Here is a 21,219-nt window from a genome sequence, read left to right as displayed (position 1 = left end):
AAAACATTTTAAATTACTAATTAGGAGCATCTGTTAAACCCTATATACATGAGTATTTGCTTAACAATGTCTGTTAAAAGGGTTATGTATTGGCAGGTACTGTAGGTTTGTGCTTCTGTTTGTCCAAAGCATATTCCTGAGATGTTCAGTTTCGGTAGTGTGGGAACGCCAAAGGAAATTTTTACCCTGGGACCATTTGGTCTAGAACTGGCCCTGTATATAGACCAACGTCTGCATAGGGTAGCACTGCTCAGATGGCAGTATAGAAATAATTGTATGTTCATTTTTCTGTGTTAGATAGTTTTTACCAGCTGAATGGATGAAGAAAAGATGGCTGGAACAACATAAGTTTATATGGTACAAAGGTAATTTATTTAGGAAATATTCATAAAGGATTATCATTGGTCTTCTGATGTAAAAGGAACTTTAAGTATGAAATGTACTATATAATATATATTTAAGCATCTCTGAATGCATAAACAACCAGATGTTTTTTTATCAGTTATTTATATAGTGCGCACATATTCCGCAGACTCAGAGCTTTACAGAGAATAAGTGGCCATTCACATGTTTTACAGATATCAATTATAATAAATAATTGTTGTATATTTTGATCCTATTAGACAAGATGATTACTTATGCCTATGTATAAATGAATATTTGTATTATAAATATCATGTGCTTAAACTTAAAATAAATAAATCATATAAACTCATCCCATTGTTAAAAATAGATTTACTTTTCTTGCAAGCTCCAAAGACAGAAGTGCTTGTGTCATCTACAGTACAATAACTGGTCTCTGACCACACCTAGTCCATTAGTAATTGTACAGACTGAACACAAGATCATCACCGTGGGATCTGGATATTAGCTGACAGGAAGAGGATCGGACGCATCACTGAGCTTTACAGGACACAAGAAGAAGAGAACGATCGGCCAGATCAATCCAAGAGACAGATGCAGCAGTCATAAGCACAGTAAGGTAAGAGATATTTGTTCTGGATAAATACATGTAACGACTCATCTATGAATTCATTTACACTTTTCACAAATGTCAGTGAGTGTTCCTGTGCTACAGGCGTAGTAACACTGACACTTTTATAGTCACTTAAAGTAGAAAGTTCTTTAAGATTTGACATTATACATATTAATCTTCCATTGCACTTTATATTATTGTAAATTATATGTTATACAAGAGTGTAGAGCTGAATGTTTGCTGTTTCTGAAACAAAATCTACAAAAATGTGTAGAATATAAATGACAGACTTGTGCTTTGGCAGAATAGATAGTGATATAGATGATTCTGTAGGTATTAAACTTTAAGCAGCATTTTCCGATCACTGTCCAGCAAGTGCATTATAAGCAATTATAACATTAAATATTAATGCTCGTGCCCGTACTCTCGTGTTTATTGCTTTCTGATGTCAATAAAAATCTTGTACACAACAAAGTACATTGCCTTAGAGAGGCTATATCAATCCCGTCACTCCACACTATTATCAAGAAACAAGTCATTTAGATCCTCAGATTATTATAATGTATATATATATATATATATATATATACTGTATATATAAATTATATATCTTGTATTTTAAATAAATTATGCAGCATCACATATTGTAGTGGGTGCAGTTTGATACTCCAACAATTGTACTTATAAGTCAGGATAAGTTTAGCTAACCCTTGTAATGATTACTGTTGCAGGTCGCTGCTGTGAGCTTTCCATAGTGACTGGTTTGGCTGTGTCTGGATCCCAGCAATGGTCCGTATGGCCCACAGGGACTCGTTTACTGTCCGTTACCTGGTTGTGCTGAAGGAGATGCTGGCCTTCGTGTTGTTCAGCTACACTGTGCTGATCGGGGCTCTCTTGGTGGCTGGATGGACAACTTACCTTCTTGTGCTGAAATAAGTGACAAGATGCAATTGGTGGCTGAGACAGCTGTATAACCCAAGCTATTTTCTCTGAACTCGCATCTATGTCAAGATGAATAATAGAATGGTACTCTTATTATGCCTTGGTAGGAAGCTGGATCCTGCAAACCATCTCTTGCCTTCATAATGTCATTATATAAATGAAAAATAATATAATATGAGATATATAGCAAGTTTAAGGACGCACCCATTAATGTGTTATCGAAAAGTATTACATAGAGAATAGTTTCTCAGCCATGTGTAAGCTATGCTGTTCACATAATACACAGCTGTGGCCGATTTTGATTATCAGTGGTTTTCTAAGAGAGCTGTATTTAAGCATTGCTTTTCATTCCTGATGTCCGTCTAAATATCTTCTGGACGTTAGTTCCACTTATCTACAACTCTTTTAGTAACAACTGGTTTTCTAACTACACCACAAAAAAAGTATATACAGCTATAAATAAAGGTATTATTATTACATATTTTAAGAACATATGCTGATTCTCCTTTCAATTTTGGTATCCTGATTAACTGAATAATATAAATAATATAGGAAATATAGTCATGATGTACAATTGTTATTGTCCAGATGGAAATTGCTCTTTTCAGTCCTAATATAAGTTACATAATAACTAGTAACATAACATTCCCCACAATATTTATTTAACTAGGATTCTGAGTGAAAAAATAATACTGTATATACACATTTATAAAATATTTATTATTAATATTATTTAATAAAAAAAATGAATATCTAAAAAAACCAACATATAGCCATCTGCAGGAAAATTCAAGCACTTTTTCGAGATCCCCACAATATTCATTTAACTAGGATTCTGAGTAAAAAATACTACTATTACACATTTATAAAATATTTATTATTATTTAATTATATAATTAAATTTTATTTATATGACTTTGTTTTCCTAATGGGAAACACTCAGAAGTTACAAAGGACTCCAGTTAGTTTCCCCTATAATCACAGCTATAATTGTTTGTTCGGAGATATGGGATCTCCAGAATGTTTGTATATAATAATGTTATTTATATAGTGCTTTTTCCCAAAAGGACTCAAGGCGCAACATCCCAGTGGTAAAGAAAACGAAACATATAAAGCTTGAAAGCTCAAATAAATAGAAGAATGTGTTTCTTTATTATTAATTTTAACATTTAAGTATAGAGACTGAAAAGTCACTAATGTTTTCAATAATGACTAGTAATGAGTAATAATTACTAATGACATTTAAATGTAACTGAAGCTGAATACAAAATGAATGTTACTGTGAATAAATCACTCGTACTATACTATTAAATATTGTGCTGTAATACTATTTGTTGCCATATATCTCAAGACCTGTGTACCACAATTCTGCCTATAGTAAGATCACTGCAATAGGAAATATGCTGCTTTAAATTTATATTTTGCTATATCTCTTAACTGAAGGGAAAAAAGGGAATATAAAACCAGTGTTTTGAAAACTGAGTATTTCCCTGTAAGTATTTTGTGACCCTCAGTCACTTCTATGACTAGGAATAAGATGTGGTCCCTCACCATTTTTTAAAGTCGTACAACAATCTGGAGCTAATTAGTCAATCTCTAATAGAGAGCAGCTACTCCAATCAGCTGCTTTTCCTAGACTTATGTGTCCATCTGAGAGGTCTTTTGGAGTGTTTCCGGTATGCAGTGGTTAGTACCTACCAAAAGTGGTCCAAGAAAGGACAACTGGTGAACCGATAACAGGGTCATGGGCACCCAGTGCTCACTGATACACATGGGAAGTGAAGGCTAGCCCATCTGATCCGATCCCACAGAAGAGCTACTGTAGCACATACTGCTGAAAAAGTCAATACTGGCTATGATAGAAAGGTGCTAGAGCTTGCTGCGTAGCCGCCCCATACTACTGAGGGAGGGAGCCTATGCTGCACCCATTCCACCACCGATAGTGTCAACAATGGGCATGTGAGCATCAGAACTGACCACGAAGCAATGGAAGGTGGTCTGGTCTGATGAAACTCCTTTTCCTGTACATCATGTGGACGAACATGTGCATATGCATTGTTTTCCTGGGGAAGAGATGGCACCAGGATGCACTGGAAGAAGGCAAGCTGGCGGAATCAGTATGATGTTCTGCTGAGAAACCTTGGGTTCTTACTTTGACATGTACCACTTACCTAAACATTGCTGCAGACCAAGTACACCTATTCATGGCAAGGATATTCCCCAGTGGCGGTGGCCTCTTTCAATAGGATAATGTGCCCTATCACACTGCAAAAATTGTTCAGGAATGGCTTGAGGAACATGAAAAAGAGTTCAAGGTGTTGACTTGGCCTCCGAATTTTCCAGATCTCAGTCCGCTCCAGCACATGCGGGCCATGCTGGAAAACCAAGTCTGGGCCATGGAGGCTCCACCTCACAACTTACAGGACTTAAAGGATCTGCTGCTAAAATCTTGGTGCCATAGGATACTTTCAGATGTCTTGTGGAGTTCATGCCTTGATGGGTCAGAGCTGTTCTGGTGGCATGAGGGGGTCCTACACAATATTAGGAATGTGGTTTTAATGTTATGGCTGATGTGTGTATATATATATATATATATATATATATATATATATATATCAAATAAAAGACAGAAGGGCACACATAGTGAGGAATATTAAAGGTTAAATATTAACCACAGGACTATATTACTTGTACTGTACATAAATGTAATAAATAGTAAATAAAAAGACTCCTATGTTTGTGCTGTCTAGGTCCTGGCAATTTGGAATTGTGGATGATTTGCAGTTAATTTTCAGATAAACCCTTTTGTCAGTTATCAACTGTGAGAAGCCATTATTGGACCTTTTGACAATAAATCCAACAGTTTTACACTGTTAGCCTGTTATGATTTGTGATTTATTGTGTGATAGTATTTTGTGGTTTGATATCGCGAGATGTGTACATCTTCAACATGTTCATGAGTATTGCTGACATGCCCATATGCAATTTCATTTATGTATGCACATTATGGGGTCTATTCAGCAAGAGTGACGATGTTGCCCAGAATATTATCGGGCAACATCGTCACGATATTTTATCAATTATGATAAAATATGTAAGCTATTCAGCAACATTTTCATCAGGGACAGCGGTTGCGGTAACACGCTGTCCCTGCGATGTCACAGAAGGGATTGTTATCAGGATTCAGAAAACAATACCTTCTGTTTGTTCCATGTGCATGCTCAGTCATGCGCTCGGGAACAGTCTCCGTCCTGGCTTCCCGGTGACCGCGGAAGGGTAAGTACAGCTCCAGCCTCCCGAAATTGATTGATATGTGTATACAGGCTTTATACTAGCCTGTATACATGTATATTTATGCGAATATAATCGCACATAAATATACATGTATACAGGCTAGTATAAAGCCTGTATACACATACTGTATCAATCAATTTTGGGGGGTTTAAAAGCCTCTAGAGTGACTTGCCTGCCGCCGATCACCGGGAAGCTGAAACGGAGGCTGGGCGGGCTTGCAAGATGCTGCAGGGACTTATGGGAAAATTTCCCTCTGTCCCTGCAGTTTTCGGGAAATATAAGTATTTTCTTCATGTAACGCCATTCTGAAATGGCGTTATATAAAGGAAATATTTATCAAGAGTGATTTAACACTTTTTGCTTTGCTGAATAGCAAAAAGCATTAAATCACTGTAGAGATCAATGGCTGATCCCTATAGTGCAGTATTCAGCGCGATGGGAATAAATGGAGACGATAATTGCGTTATCTTCTCCATCCCATTGCTGAATAGGGGATTTACATAAAAAATACGGAAATCATAGTTTCCGTATTTTTTATGTCAAAAAAATCAATGCTGAATAGACTCCTGTATATTTATGTGGTTAATATTAACTTTTAACATACTAACTATGTATGCCCCTCTGTCTCTTCTTAAATAGAATGCACCAGCTGGTTCGATGCTGGGTCGGATGTATGACAATTGGAGGCAGACGACGTTTTTGATATACATCTCATCTGGAATTAACAACTTTTCTTCGTCATTTGGCTATTATAATACTTCACGCTATAGAATTGAACCCTGCACCTGTCACAACCCGTGCAGTTCCTGTATCCTGTCTGGGGTGTCGCTCTCTGCTGTGGTGCTTCGAGCACTCTCTGGTCTGTATCTCAGCAGTTTGTTTCATCAGCTGAGTGTGCTAGAAGCATCAGGGCAGAGAGCGACATCCCAGACAGGATACAAGAACTGCACGGGTTGTGACAGGTGCAGGGTGCTAGAGTGACCACTATATATATATACTTTTACACTGCAAAAACATGAACATTGTTTTTTTCCTGAAGCAGGATTACTAAAGACTAAACATTACTAAAGGCATTTTCATGGTGTGAACTGGATATAACTTGTATCTAGAAGGTTGAGAACATTTAACTGCAATGTAATGATGTGCTTGGCATATATGCTAGTGTAGGGACCTGCAGAAAAATGGGGTCCCTTGATGCAGGGCTACAGGCTTAAATGTGTAGATCAAATCATGACAAAATTTCCTTTGTTTTATTTGCTGCACACACATAAATTTGCAGTATATTATTGTTAGCACCGATAGCAAAAGTTTTTCTGTTTTGTATACATTTATGGCATTAATATTGCCATGCTGCTGGTACCATGTATGATATGGGTAAAACCGAGCGCAGGCATATTTATTTTCTATAGTGGACTTCTTCAAGGGACGAAACGCGTTAGTGACTCCTGGTTCCACCTTCTCATGAACTTACCTTTCCTTTTTATCCTCATTCAGTAACTTTTTTGTGAACCATTGTTTATGTACTGCCCTACATGTCAGGGTCAGGTCTATATTCTGAATTAAACTCTTTTTTATATTCATATATTTTGGCATTATAACATTGATATACACAGTACTGCAATATTCTGCACTTTAAATTGTATTTATTTATATAACTGTATGCACATACTGCACTTATCATTGTATTTTTGCACTATTTTGCACATTTAACTTTTATACTAATGGTTTTAATGGCACACATTAAGTTTTGATTCATGTTATAAAATTAGCACATTTGGCGCTCTACATCAGTTCCGATATTCACACATTTTTATTATTGACAAACCACCATTGTCATTTTATTACTGATGAGCTGACACCTATATTATTAGGGAGTGCGTTATTTTAGACACCTGTATTATTTATCATATTTATCATCTTGTGCCTCTATACAATTCCACAATATTGGTTAAGCGTATTGTGATAAAGGGCTTTGACAACACTTGTCGCTGTCTTTTACACTGCAAAAACATAAATTATCAACTGTTAAAGGACCATTTCAGACTACATCTATACTACAGTAGGGATTGTACTTGTGATGATTTGGACAGCCCCCGAATGGCCAACATTGAGCAAATCAGATATTGTTTTGGCATTAATTGGCAAGTCTACAATATGTAGCAACATGAATAGATAGGGATAGACTAAAGTAGTCTATTGATTTAATCCCTATTTGGGCATTTCCACAACACATAGCAGAGACATCCAAACGTCCCAAAATATACCAGCACCTAATGCTCTGACAGTTACTAAGCACACGCATATAAATATACATACACAATCACTGATGGCAGTTTCACTCATTATTTCATGCGTCCCAGTGCCTCTGTGATGTCGCTCACACAGAGTGATTGACAGGAACTGTTTGTGGGTGGTAACGGAGGAGTGGTTAGACAGACATAGGGTTACTCAGAAGGCTGAAGATGGAATGATCTGTGTTGGATGTGGTGTCTCTGTACGCAGATGCTGCATTTTTTTATGCACATGTTTGGATTTGCAAAGTTGCAGGTGGGCGTCTCAATATCTCTCCCGATAGCTGTGATATCTGCATATTAACTCACAGTGGGCCTTATTCTGATATGTACCTAAACCTGATGGTGGGGTATCATGCCCATGTGCAGGAAGGGTCAGAAGCAAGAAGGGCGCATTTATTAACAGTTATTTATATTAGGGATGTGCAGGCTCGGATAGGTTCGAGTTTGCACGTGGAGTTCGGATTTTTCCCTCCAAAAAAACGGAACTCAGAACGAGGCAAAACGTCATCTTACATGGACGAACATCATCATTCCTGGTCTTTTGTCCAGGAATGATGATGTTCGTCCATGTAAGATGACGTTTTGCCTCGTTCTGAGTTCCGTTTTTTTGGAGGGAAAAATCCGAACTCCACGTGCAAACTCGAACCTATCCGAGCCTGCACATCCCTAATTTATATAGCGCACACATATTCTTCACCGCTGTACAGAGAATCTATATTCCCTACCACATATACACTGGGGTATTTTATTTTACTTTCCAGTATATTTTTTGGTTGTGGGGGGAATTTGGAGAACCTGTTGGTAACATACAAACACAGGGAGAACATACAAACTGCTCACAGTCAGGGCCTTGGTGGGAATCAAACCCAGTACCTCAGTTTTGTCAGGCAGCAAGCTAATCATTGCACCACTTTGCTATCTGATAACTCAGATAGTTATGCTGGGTACACACTGGCCGATATATCGACTGATAAATCGATTGGCCAATATATCTGCTGCCCAGTGTGTACAGACGATATGTATATGAACCACGTCGTTCACAGACATATCGCATTGGCTGTGCTGCACAGCCGATGGACAGATATGTCTGCAGACCGCCTGTACACACACAGCAGAAGCTGCGGGGAGGGGGGCAGCCCTGACACGCCTCCCTGTCAGCGGGACCCACGGCTGCCGGATAGATGATGACCGTTCAGTGTGTATGAACAACCATCATCTAAAGATATATCTGCAGATCACTCGATCTGCAGATATATCTTTCAGATGTGTACCCACCATTAGGCTGGATACACCTGGCTTTGCATTTGTGTGAGAAACAAAACAAACAGTAAAATAATACTAATTGCTTGGCGTCATTTGCAGCATCGTCACAGCATGAGAGGAATAAACTTACCAGGACTTCACAAGCATTTTTGTTTTTGTTGTTATGTGCGAGCTGCTTGTGCTTGTTATTTTCAAGGACTACATGCTTTGATCACACATTTAGATTAAGGGCCTGATTCAGTACGGATCGCAACTACGATCGCGGCTGTGATTACGCATGCAGTCTCACTGCGATGATATGCTAATCCACCGAGATCGCTATGCCGTCGCAGCACAACATAAGGACGCCCGCCTTACCTTGCACACATCTGTAATACTTTGCAAGTCTGCAAAAACATCGGTAACATCGAGTACCATCGGAGCCTCACACACACTTGCATAAGGTCAGACCTTACTCAGGAATTGCTAACCTGATGGCACGCAGTGAAAGCTCAAGCTGCGTATGGCATCGCAGTGGATAATTTATGCACTGGCACGCCTGCATTTTGCCGACCACCCCTCTTCACTACCCCCAAATGGCACTTCATGTGTATCACTCTACAATGGGTCTGCTTAGTCACTGCGATCGGCCGATTGCATGTGTAATCACAGTTGCAAACCTTGCTGAATCAGGCACTAAGGCCCTGATTCAGACCCACTCGCGAGCGGCTGTCCGCTCGCAAGTGGGTCGATGGTCTGCACTGCGCATTCGCACGACGGAGGGAGCTCCGTCGTGCGCATGCGCGAGACGCGACGAGTGAAGGACTTTCCTTCGCTCGTAGTGTCTGATCAAAAGGGGCGTGCTGTCGATGTTGATTGACAGCACGCCCCCTTTGGTGGGCGTGCCGGGGGCGTGCCTGCCAGATGGAGGCGTTCCCAAGGGAACGCCTACCGTCAGAAGCCGGACCCACTGACATCACTAGTGATGTCAGTGGGAGTGATTTTGGCTCTGATAGAGCCAAAATCACTCCTGGCCTTGCGGTTGAGAAACTAAACCGCAGGCTTCTGCTCGCAGTGGCGATGGTCAAGACCGCACGGTCTTATATGCTGTGGGTGGTGACCCACAGCTATACGAGCGTCCAGGAGGACGCTCCATATTTAAGGAGGTGGGCCCTGATTCAGAGCGAGCGCTCAGGTCAGAGCGTCCGGCTCTGAATCAGGGCCTAAATCCATCTCTCTTGATATGGGAAAAAGACAATTACCAGTGCAACTCCATTCATGTCTTTGGCCCATTGATTTTTGGTATAACGATAAGTCAAGAAATGAGGTGGATACAAGACCCTCCACGATTACCTCCATTTGAATGGGCATTCTACATATAGTGAATGTAGTCCACAATCACATTGAGAGGAATTAACCACAGAAATTAATGGTCCATTGGCACAAATAGGAGAAACACAGCACATTCCTGATTAAACCACTCAAGTTCACCCATAATGAGTGAGATAAATTGACTTTTTCAAGCGCAATGAGATGCTCGGACCATACTGAAATAAAACAGCGAAATTCAAAAATTCTTGCAACAACAGCATCGCAACACAAACGTAAGTATGAATACAAATCAGTATGGACACATAGATTTTTTAGAATGGGTTTTCTTTTTACATGCATTATTAAAAAATAAAGGGCCTGATTCAGACCCACTCGCGAGCGGCTGTCCGCTCGCAAGTGGGTCGATATTATGGACTGAGCATGCGCACGACGGAGGGAGCTCCGTCGTGCGCATGCGCCAGACGCGACGAGCGAAGGAAAGTCCTTCGCTCGTTGTGTCCGATCAAAGGGGGCGTGCTGTCAATGTTGATTGACAGCACGCCCCCTTTGGTGGGCGTGCCTCCCTGACGGGGGCGTTCCCACGGGAACGCCTCCCGTCAAAAGCCGGCCCACTGACATCACTAGTGATGTCAGTGGGAGTGATTTTGGCTCTGATAGAGCCAAAATCACTCCTGGCCTTGCGGTTGAGAAACTAAACCGCAGGCTTCTGCTCGCAGTGGCGATGGTCAAGACCGCACGGTCTTATATGCTGTGGGTGGTGACCCACAGCTATACGAGCGTCCAGGAGGATGCTCCATATTTAAGGAGGTGGGCCCTGATTCAGAGCGAGCGCTCAGGTCAGAGCGTCCGGCTCTGAATCAGGGCCTAAGTCCATCTCTCTTGATATGGGAAAAAGACAATTACCAGTGCAACTCCATTCATGTCTTTGGCCCATTGATTTTTGGTATAACGATAAGTCAAGAAATGAGGTGGATACAAGACCCTCCACGATTACCTCCATTTGAATGGGCATTCTACATATAGTGAATGTAGTCCACAATCACATTGAGAGGAATTAACCACAGAAATTAATGGTCCATTGGCACAAATAGGAGAAACACAGCACATTCCTGATTAAACCACTCAAGTTCACCCATAATGAGTGAGATAAATTGACTTTTTCAAGCGCAATGAGATGCTCGGACCATACTGAAATAAAACAGCGAAATTCAAAAATTCTTGCAACAACAGCATCGCAACACAAACGTAAGTATGAATACAAATCAGTATGGACACATAGATTTTTTAGAATGGGTTTTCTTTTTACATGCATTATTAAAAAATAAAGGGCCTGATTCAGACCCACTCGTGAGCGGCTGTCCGCTCGCAAGTGGGTCGATATTATGGACTGAGCATGCGCACGACGGAGGGAGCTCCGTCGTGCGCATGCGCCAGACGCGACGAGCGAAGGAAAGTCCTTCGCTCGTTGTGTCCGATCAAAGGGGACGTGCTGTCAATGTTGATTGACAGCACGCCCCCTTTGGTGGGCGTGCCTCCCTGACGGGGGCGTTCCCACGGGAACGCCTCCCGTCAAAAGCCGGCCCACTGACATCACTAGTGATGTCAGTGGGAGTGATTTTGGCTCTGATAGAGCCAAAATCACTCCGGAGCTTGGGGTTGAAAACCTCAACCGCAGGCTCCAGCTCGCAATTTCGATGGTCGCGATGGTCTCGACCATCGCGGCCATCACAATGCACGCTCGTATAGCCTGTGGGTGGTGACCCACAGCTATACGAGCGTCCAGGAGGACGCTCCATTTTCATGGAGCCCGGCCCTCATTCAGAGCGTGCGCTCTGCTCAGAGCGTACGGCTCTGAATGAGGGCCATAGTTCTCTGCAGCATTTGGACACCAGAAGATAACAATCTTCAATGTCAGAGATGGGAGATATATTCCATGGTGCACCAATAGCCCAGGCACTTCATAAACCTCCCCTTTATGGCAAAAAGAAAAAACATTGTTAAAGAAATCTCACATGAAGGGGCAGATTAGCTAGACGTTGGTTCTTCACAGACGCTGATGATCTGCAGTTGTGACCGCTGTTTTTCAAACGGCAATAGTATTCAGACAGTATAAAGTTTAGCATTAATGCCTCACAGCACTAAGGGGTATGCAGCCAGGAAGTCGGCGGACCTAATCCCGACAGCCAGCTTCCCGACTGCTTAATCCCGGCGAAGGTTAAATGGCAGGCGACTAAATCTAGATGCCTGTCATCTCACCGACGTCGGGAGACCGGCGCCCGGCATCCCGATCGAAGTGATGCCGGGCGCCGAGCGCGGGGGGGGTTAGGTTTAGGGCTCCCGGGAGGTTAGAGTTAGGCTAGGAGGAAGGAGGGTTAGTGTTAGGCACCCCCGGGGGGGACTTAGGTTTAGGCCACAGGGAAGGGGGGGTTAGGTTTAGGCACTTAGAGGGTGGGGTTAGGCACTGGGGGGAAAGGTTAGGGTTAGGCACTCCTAAGGGTGGGTTAGGGGGTAGAATTAGGCTAGTGAATACTTACCTAGGGACGATCAGGATTTTCATCCTTGTCGGGCTGCCGCTGTCGAGATTTGAACCGCCGGCCGGGTGTCTGGGTTTCCTTACACACTCCAAAAATATAGTGGTAGGTTAATTGTCAACCAATAAAAAAAGAATCCTAGTGTGTATGTGTGTGAGCATGTGGTAGGGAATATACATTGTAAGCTCCACTGGGGAGGGACTGATGTCATTATTCTCTGTAAAGCGCTGCACAATATATGTGTGCTATAATAACTGTTAATCAATAATAATAATAAACAAGCCTGATTCAAGAGGTGCGACCAGAAATCCACATTAAGTGGAGCCTAAGCGATCAAAACTTGTTCAAAGACTAAAGCTGGGTACACACTAGACGATATGTTGGACGATTTCTCATTTTGAGGCGAATCGGAAAGTTTTACTAAAGGACGGAACAACACATTGTTCCATCATTCATTAAATCTTCTAATGTGTACCAGCAATCTTGCATGACCCAGAGCAAAGGTAAATCGCCCCGACCATCTGTAAGATCGCCCGGTCATCTAGTGTGTACCCAACTTTAGGTTCTAGAGCATACATGAAATAGACTAATATAATAAATACTTTATCTACAAAATAGGTACATTGTTTAGTTACAAAATGGTAAAAATAAAAGGGTTACAAACAATATACAATACATGTGCTGTAAGTAAAATAAAAAGGATAACTTACAGTAAATAAAACAGAAAGGTTAGCTGGGGGCACAGCAAGGAAAGCAAACAGCAGGGATGTATATAGGAGTCTAAGTGCCCCAGGCAAAGTAAGGGACTGGAGCCCCCCTACCCCCATGTCACTCCAGGTCCACCCTTCTAGACCCCCCATGTGTCACTTACAACCTCCTCTGTGTCACTCCATGCCCCTTTGTTTCTCTAGGCTCCCCATATTTCTCTCCTGGCTCCCTGTGTCACTCATGGACCCCCCCATATCTCTCTAGCCCAACCCTTGTGTCTTTCCAGGATCTCCTGTGTCTGCAGCATGCATTCTTCTCCTGGCTCCTCTGTCAGGCAGCGTCGTATACTCAATGATTCAACCTCACCTCCACAGTGCAACATTGCCGGAAGCCTGGAACCGGCGCTCTCCCGGGTTGGGAGAGGACACCTGCACCCTTGTAACAAGGCAAAGTCCCACCGTGGCAAAAGCTGGTGGAGGTCCGCCATTAGAGAGTAGTATGTGGAACACGGAGAGGGGACCATCAGAGTTATGTGGATGGTGGGCCAGCTCCGACCCTAAAGCCAAACCCCCTACTGGCATCTCTCCACTGCGGCAGCACCCAGGGCACATGCCCCATACTTTTTTACGCCTCTGTGGAGGACTCCCGTGACCGTGGGTGGCACCACCAGGCGGCACCCCTGGTGAGTGCCATCCTGGCCAAGGGGTAGATACACCCCAGGAAAAGTTCTCAAAATTGATTTGCTTTCCAAACAACTGTCCCAGAGCACATAGCTACAATACCTTTTAAAACCAAAGTAACACCTCCATTTTTATGTCTAACTCCCCTGTGACTGGCTGGTTGATTTGAGACCCGGAATCCATGTTAGGTCAGTCCTCCTAGTTATTATCTTAGATCCAGCAAAAGGGGCATAATTTTCCTCATTTAGGATGCAAAGTGAAAAATTGTAAGCTCACATTATTTGTCATAATTTAATATGTAAAATTATACGAACCTTTACTGCACTGAAATACAGTAGATGCCTGTTTAGATGTCTCAGGGCTCCAGAACCCCTGGTACAATGGGCTCCTAAATTGCATCAGCTTAGCACATAAACCTAATATACTGTATTCTGGAGATCTCTTAAGTATATTCAATATTATTTTAAATTAAAAAAATATGAGATATGGTAAGAACTTACCCTTGTTATCTCTATTTCTACGAAGTCCATAGGGTTCCACAGGATACCTTGGGGTATAGGTGTGACGTCAGTCGCAGGGCACCAAAGAGTTAAGCTTTCAGCCTCCCAGGATGCACTAGGTCCCCCTCCTATACCCCGCCCCCGAGCCAAGGCACCTCAGTTAGTTACCAAGCCATAGGCCGGAGGAGGAGAAGGAAGAGAGAGAACAAAGATCTGGACACATACAAGAATCACATTCTCACCAGAGGGAGACGGAAAACCGGTGACCAGAGCAAAGCCCATCTGCAGCACAGGTGCGACAGGGCGGGAGTCCTGTGGAACCCTATGGACTTCGTAGAAATAGAGATAACAAGGGTAAGTTCTTACCATATCTCATATTTTCTACTTCAGGGTCCATAGGGTATCCACAGGATACCTTGGGGATGTCCCAAAGCAGTATCCTTTAAGGGTGGGGACGCTCCTGTGCAGAAAGGAGAATCCGCCGCCCGAAGGAAGCATCCTGAGAGGCGAAGGTGTCAAACCTGTAATACCTCACGAAGGTATGGACAGAAGACCACGTAGCAGCCTTGCAGATCTGAACTGCCGAGGCACCACGTCGAGCTGCCCACGAAGGACCCACAGACCTAGTGGAATGAGCCTTCAGAGAAGGAGGGACCGGTAGGCCTTCATGAAGATAAGCTTCAGAAATAGCCATACGGATCCAGGCTGCCAAAGTTTGCTTTGAAGCAGGCCAACCCTTTTTACGGAAGCCAAAGAGGACAAACAAAGCGTCCGACTTCCTAAACGAAGAAGTGCGGTCAACATAAGTCCTTAAGGCACGCACAACATCCAAAGAGGCCTCACCCACGGAAAGACCCGGTGAGTTAAAGGCCGGAACAACTATTTCCTCGTTAATATGAAACTGGGAAACAACTATGGGAAGAAACTCGGGCCGAGTGGGGAGCACTGCCCTGTTCCCATAAAAAACCAAGAAAGGGGGTCTACAAGAAAGAGCCCCTAACTCAGAAACACGTCTGGCCGAAGCAATGGCCAGAAGGAAAACAGTCTTAGCTGTTAGCCATTTAAGATCCACTGAGCCCAGTGGTTCAAACGGCGGTCCTTGGAGAGCCCTCAGGACCACAGCCAAATCCCAAGGCGCCACAGGTGGAACAAAGGGCGGCTGAATGCGGAGAACACCCTGCATAAAGGTGCGCACATCCGGGATTGTAGCAATCCTACGGTGAAACCAGACAGATAGGGCCGAAACCTGTACCTTCAAAGAAGCAAGGCGAAGCCCATGATCTAGTCCCGCTTGCAGGAAGGCGAGAATCCGAGACAGACGAAACTCCCGCGGTGCATAACCTCTCGGTCGACACCACTGGAAGAACGTATGCCACACGCGATGGTATATCCTCGCGGAAGACGGTTTCCGAGCTCGTAACATGGTACGCACCACAGAGCTGGAAAACCCCCGGGACCTCAGCATGGCCGTCTCAACAGCCACGCCGTCAAAGACAGCCGAGTTAGGTCCGGGTGAAGGCAAGGACCCTGAGACAGAAGGTCCGGTCGTAGCGGCAACCGCAGAGGAATGTCCACGGACAGACCCTGAAGGTCTGAGAACCAGTGCCGTCTGGGCCACGCGGGAGCTATCAACAGGAGCGTCCCTCCTTCCTGTTTGAATTTCCGGATTACCCGTGGAAGAAGGGAGACCGGAGGGAACAGGTATGCGAACCGGAACGTCCACCGGACGGACAGAGCATCCACCAGAGACGCCCCTTCGTCTCTTGTGCGAGACCCGTACACCGGCAACTTGTTGTTGTGCCGGGACGCCATGAGGTCGATTTCTGGAAGACCCCACCTGTCCACCAGTAGTTGAAAAACGTCCGGGTGCAGGGACCATTCCCCCGGATGAACGTCCTGGCGACTTAGAAAGTCCGCCTCCCAATTGAGCACTCCCGGGATGAAAACCGCTGATATGGCCGGAAGATTGCGCTCCGCCCAAACCAGGATCCGAGAGACCTCTACGAGAGCCGCCCGACTGCGAGTTCCTCCTTGCCTGTTTATGTAGGCCACGGTGGTAGCGTTGTCCGACTGGACCTGCACCGGGCGACCCTGGAGAAACCGCTGTGCCTGCTGGAGAGCATTGAAGACCGCACGGAGTTCCAAGATATTTATTGGAAGCTCCGCTTCTGTCGGCGTCCACCTGCCCTGGAACAAGTGTGGACCCGAAACTGCTCCCCAGCCCCGAAGACTGGCGTCCGTTGTCAACAGGACCCAATTTGGAACCCAGAACGGACGTCCCTTGTTGAGGTGGGTCGTCTGTAACCACCACGTAAGGGACAGGCGAACCTCCTGGGTGAGCACAATCGTCTGGGACTTCAGAGACTGAGTCAGCCCGTTCCACTTGGACAGGATCAGGTGCTGCAGAGGTCTGGAGTGAAACTGGGCGTATTCCACCATGTCGAACACCGACACCATGGAGCCCAGTAACCTCATCGCCGAGTGTAAGGACACCCGGCGGCTGTGCAGACAACTGCGCACCCTTGACTGTAAAGCAGAGATCTTGTCCTCCGTCACGAAGATCCTTTGCTGTCCCGAGTCCAATAAGGCTCCAAGATGCAGAATCCTCCGAGACGGGATTAGAGTGGACTTCTGCCAGTTGATTAGCCAGCCGTGCCGTTGCAGCAGTGCAATGGTCAGGTCCAAGTGGCGTAACAGGAGCTCTGGAGATCCTGCCACCAATAACAGGTCGTCCAAATACGGCAACATGCGGACTCCCTGCAGCCGCAGAGAAGCCGCCATGACCGCCATCACCTTGGTGAAAACACGTGGTGCTGTTGCCAGGCCAAAAGGTAACGCCCGAAACTGGAAGTGGTCGCTGCTGATTGCAAACCTGAGGAACTGTTGATGGCGCCAAAGAATAGGGACATGCAGGTAAGCGTCCTGTATGTCCAATGACACCAAGTAGTCCCCAGGTTCCAGCGCCAGAATGATGGACCGTAGGGTCTCCATCCGAAACTTCGGGACCCGCAAAGACTTGTTGAGTGCTTTGAGGTTGAGAATCGGACGATATGACCCATTGGGTTTCTGTACCAAAAATAGATTTGAATAGAAACCCTGGCCCCTCTGGGAGAATGGAACCGCCACTATAACTCCAGCCTGGAGCATAGTGTGCAATACCTTCCGCAGCTCCGTAGCCTTGTTCCGGTCTGATGGGAGACCCGTGGTGAAGAAGCGAGCCGGGGGTCTGTGCCGGAAGGAGAGGGCGTATCCGTGGGAAACCACCTCCAGAACCCAAGTGTCTGTCGTAGTAGTCGACCAACACTGGGCGAACTGTAGCAGGCGGCCTCCCACCCTGGGATCCCCCAAAGGGAGGCCCGGACCGTCAGGCCGCAGGCTTGCCATCTGGCTTGGGGGCCGGACGTCTGGTACTCCATGCCTGCTTCCGGGGCTTGACCGATTTCTTAGGGCCAGCCTGTCGAGGAAACGACTGTGGTTTGGGCCTGCCCTGGGCCCTAGATGACCGAAAGGACGATGGTCCCGAACCAGAAGGAGCAGCGGCCGACGGGAGACAGGCAGATTTGGCTGCCGCCAGCGTGGCCACAATCTTATCCAGATCCGGACCGAAGAGAACTTCTCCGGTAAACGGCAACGCTTCCAGACCTTTCTTGGAATCTGCGTCCGCCTTCCAGGATCGCAGCCACAAGGTGCGACGAGCAGCTACCGCTGCTGAAGAAATTCTAGACACCAGAGTACTAATGTCTAGAGCCGCCTCGTTGATGTAGGTGGCCGAATCACGGAGATTGCCAATCAACTCCGCCTGATCGGCCGGACAGTCGGATTCAAAAGAAGCCTCTAATGAATCCGCCCAGCGCTCCATCGCTCTGGCAACCCAGCAAATGGCCATAGCCGGCCGTGCTGCCCCCCCTGCAAGGGAATAAGCGGACTTCAGGCAGATTTCTACCTTGCGGTCCGTAGCATCCTTAAGGGAGGACATGGATGGCATCGGCAATGTGGCACTACGGACAAGACGGGTCACGTGAGAATCCACCTGTGGAGGGGATTCCCACTTCGCAAAATAATTATCCGCGAACGGATAAGCCACCGCCAGGCGTCTCTGCGGCTGGTATCTTTTGCCAGGTTGTTTCCACGCCTCCTCTAAATGGTCCACCAACTGACCCGAAAGAGGAAAGACTGTGGCATCGCCCTTCACATCTTTGAAAAAGGCATACTTAGATTTAGCCGCTGGGGGAACTTCGTCCTCAATCACCAAGGCTGTGCGGACCGCCCGAATAAGTCCAGGAATATATACTTTGGACTTAGCATCAGCGTCCTTAGTATGGAGAGGTTCCTGATCGTAAGGATCTAGAATCTCCCCATCATCAGACGTCCCTTCGTCATCCTCATAAGGAGCGGACAGAGACGCCACCGGCCTTTTATGAGACCGCATCACAGACTCCCCTTGCAACACATCCGACAAGTGCTGTACAGAACTCGTCAGGGAGTTAACCCACGCTGGCTCCTGAGAACCCGGGAGCGGGGAAATAGGGAGACTGTGGGGTACCACCAATTGTCGTGGGAACCCCTGCATGGGTGACGACACCACAGACTGCTGGGACAAACCCATCGGAGTAAACGCGGGCTGCGGAGCTAACTGGCCCACTAAAGCTGTTAACGCCTGAGCGAAACAAGCCCAGGGCAGCTCCTGTACCGGTGCTGTAACCGTAATAGGCCGCGCCATGGACAAACACTGCCGGCAAAGGCCCTCCGCGCTACCCTCCCCCTCCGCTAACGGTACTTTGCACGTGGTACACTGTAGCCGGAGGGGAAAATCACTTTCAGACATGATGGCACCACGTATGTGACCTCTCTCACCAATTAAGTATTAAATAGGCGAGAGACCACCCTGCAGCACCGCACCGCAAGGGCTTTAGCAGAAAGAACAGGGACAGTAATAAAGCTGACAGTTTAGAGAGAAAAGATTACAGGCAGCAGCGCTAGCACAGTCACATACAATGCAGAAAAATAACAATTCCTGCACTAACAGCGCTGATCACTCAACTACACAGACACAGGGCCTGGTAGGACACAGCGCTGCATACACAGACCTGACCACAGCGGAGGAGAGGTATGCGGGGGGACCCAGACCACGATGCTTCCTTCCAGCAGCGTTCACCATGCGTTCTGGAGAAGATGGCCGCCGAGGAGCAGAGAGGAGGCTGGCCTGGGGGAGGAGCGCTGCCACAGGACCAGTCGGCAGCATGCAGAGAGGGCTGTGTGCAGCGGGGGAGGCGCCGGCTGTGAGACAGGGAAGGCGCGCTCCCCTGGCATGCATTTAACCCCTGGGACGCCGCAGCGCTACCGCTCTGCTGCGGTCCGCTGTCCCAGGGGGTAGTGGAAGCGCAGGTTGGTCGCCTGGCTCCACGCTGCAGCCAGTCCCCAGGGAGCCCCCTGCCTGGGGACTTAGGACCATGTGATCAGCGGGGACCCACCGCGGGACCCCGCTGCTTACCTCTGTCCCCCTTGAATCCGGCCATGGTCCGGAGCATCTGGGGTCACCGCTAGCTGTGACCCCAGACGCCCACCAGCATCCCCGGATCAGTACCGGCGTTCTGGTACCGGCAGGGTGTAGGGAAGACAGCATGGACGTCAGGACTGACTGTCCATGCTGTTCATCCAGTTGTGCAGCCACAGCTGCATGAAGAATAAGCTTCAGGGGCTCTTCTAGCCCCCACTCCAACAGGTGCACCCGACTCCGGCCGGGCACCAAACTAAACTGAGGTGCCTTGGCTCGGGGGCGGGGTATAGGAGGGGGACCTAGTGCATCCTGGGAGGCTGAAAGCTTAACTCTTTGGTGCCCTGCGACTGACGTCACACCTATACCCCAAGGTATCCTGTGGATACCCTATGGACCCTGAAGTAGAAACATTAAATATCCAGCTGCTTTGTACTCTGCCTATGGCTTCACACCTTGCATAAGATTTGGCCTGTTGATGTCCAGCTGTGTTTAAAGACACATATCCCTTTGATGATCATGCTAGGTGAAGGAGATGTGTATTGGCATTAAGGAAGTCTACTTTTGATTCCAATATCCTTAACCCTGTTGCAATAGTCTGTATTTCAATGTTCCCCTCTTTTCCTGATACCACATACAGAATACTACCAGTCATTTACAAGATAATGGAATAACTTACTGGGCCCTTTGAAGGTGATTATGACATGCTTATAGTTTCCTATGGGCAGCTAAGATGATTCACAGAGACATATCCAGCGATATTTCTATGGCTGAGACAAAGGGCTGATTTTGCAATTACCAGTTCTCGGCACTTCCTGTCAGGACTGGTGGCACAATAGAAAGGGGACACATGGCATGGGTGCACCCCCACCCATTGTGCCATCCAGCCATAGATGGTCAGCACAGGAATGGTATCCCTAGGCAAGTGTTTTGCATCTACGGTAACATACCTCCCCAACGGACCAGCATTGGGTGGGACTGTCCCATTGTCGGGGGAGTAGGGTTGGGCGGCACTCAGATAAATATATGTCATGCACGTAGTATCTGCATGGTGCGGCGGAAAGCCTGGTGGCAGCCCAGCTGTCATAATTCCCTAGGCACTCCTCCAGATTGATGAAAATGGGAGTGTGATGCGATGTCACGCCCCTTGTCATGTGTGCATGCACATAGCATCTAAACGGTGCAGAGGAAAGCCAAGGCACGTCCCCAGAATGATGAATATAGTG

General features: G+C 46.2%; 1 protein-coding gene across 1 annotated transcript; it reads left to right on the top strand.

The window, feature by feature from the left end:
- Nucleotides 1–844: 844 nt before the first annotated feature.
- On the top strand, nucleotides 845–4,527 carry LOC148502913 (uncharacterized). The gene is made up of 2 exons (XM_088449082.1): nucleotides 845–982; nucleotides 1,708–4,527. Exon 2 carries the CDS (start codon nucleotides 1,763–1,765, stop codon nucleotides 1,910–1,912), a length of 150 nt encoding a protein of 49 aa, XP_088305208.1. The 5' UTR covers nucleotides 845–982; nucleotides 1,708–1,762; the 3' UTR covers nucleotides 1,913–4,527.
- Nucleotides 4,528–21,219: the final 16,692 nt, after the last annotated feature.

Source organism: Taudactylus pleione, unplaced genomic scaffold, assembly GCF_031769625.1.
Source record: "Taudactylus pleione unplaced genomic scaffold, aTauple2 ptg000479l, whole genome shotgun sequence".
NCBI classification, from domain to species: domain Eukaryota; kingdom Metazoa; phylum Chordata; class Amphibia; order Anura; family Myobatrachidae; genus Taudactylus; species Taudactylus pleione.
The sequence above is the reverse complement of the archived record's forward strand: the minus strand, read 5'-3'. Positions and strand labels throughout refer to the sequence as shown.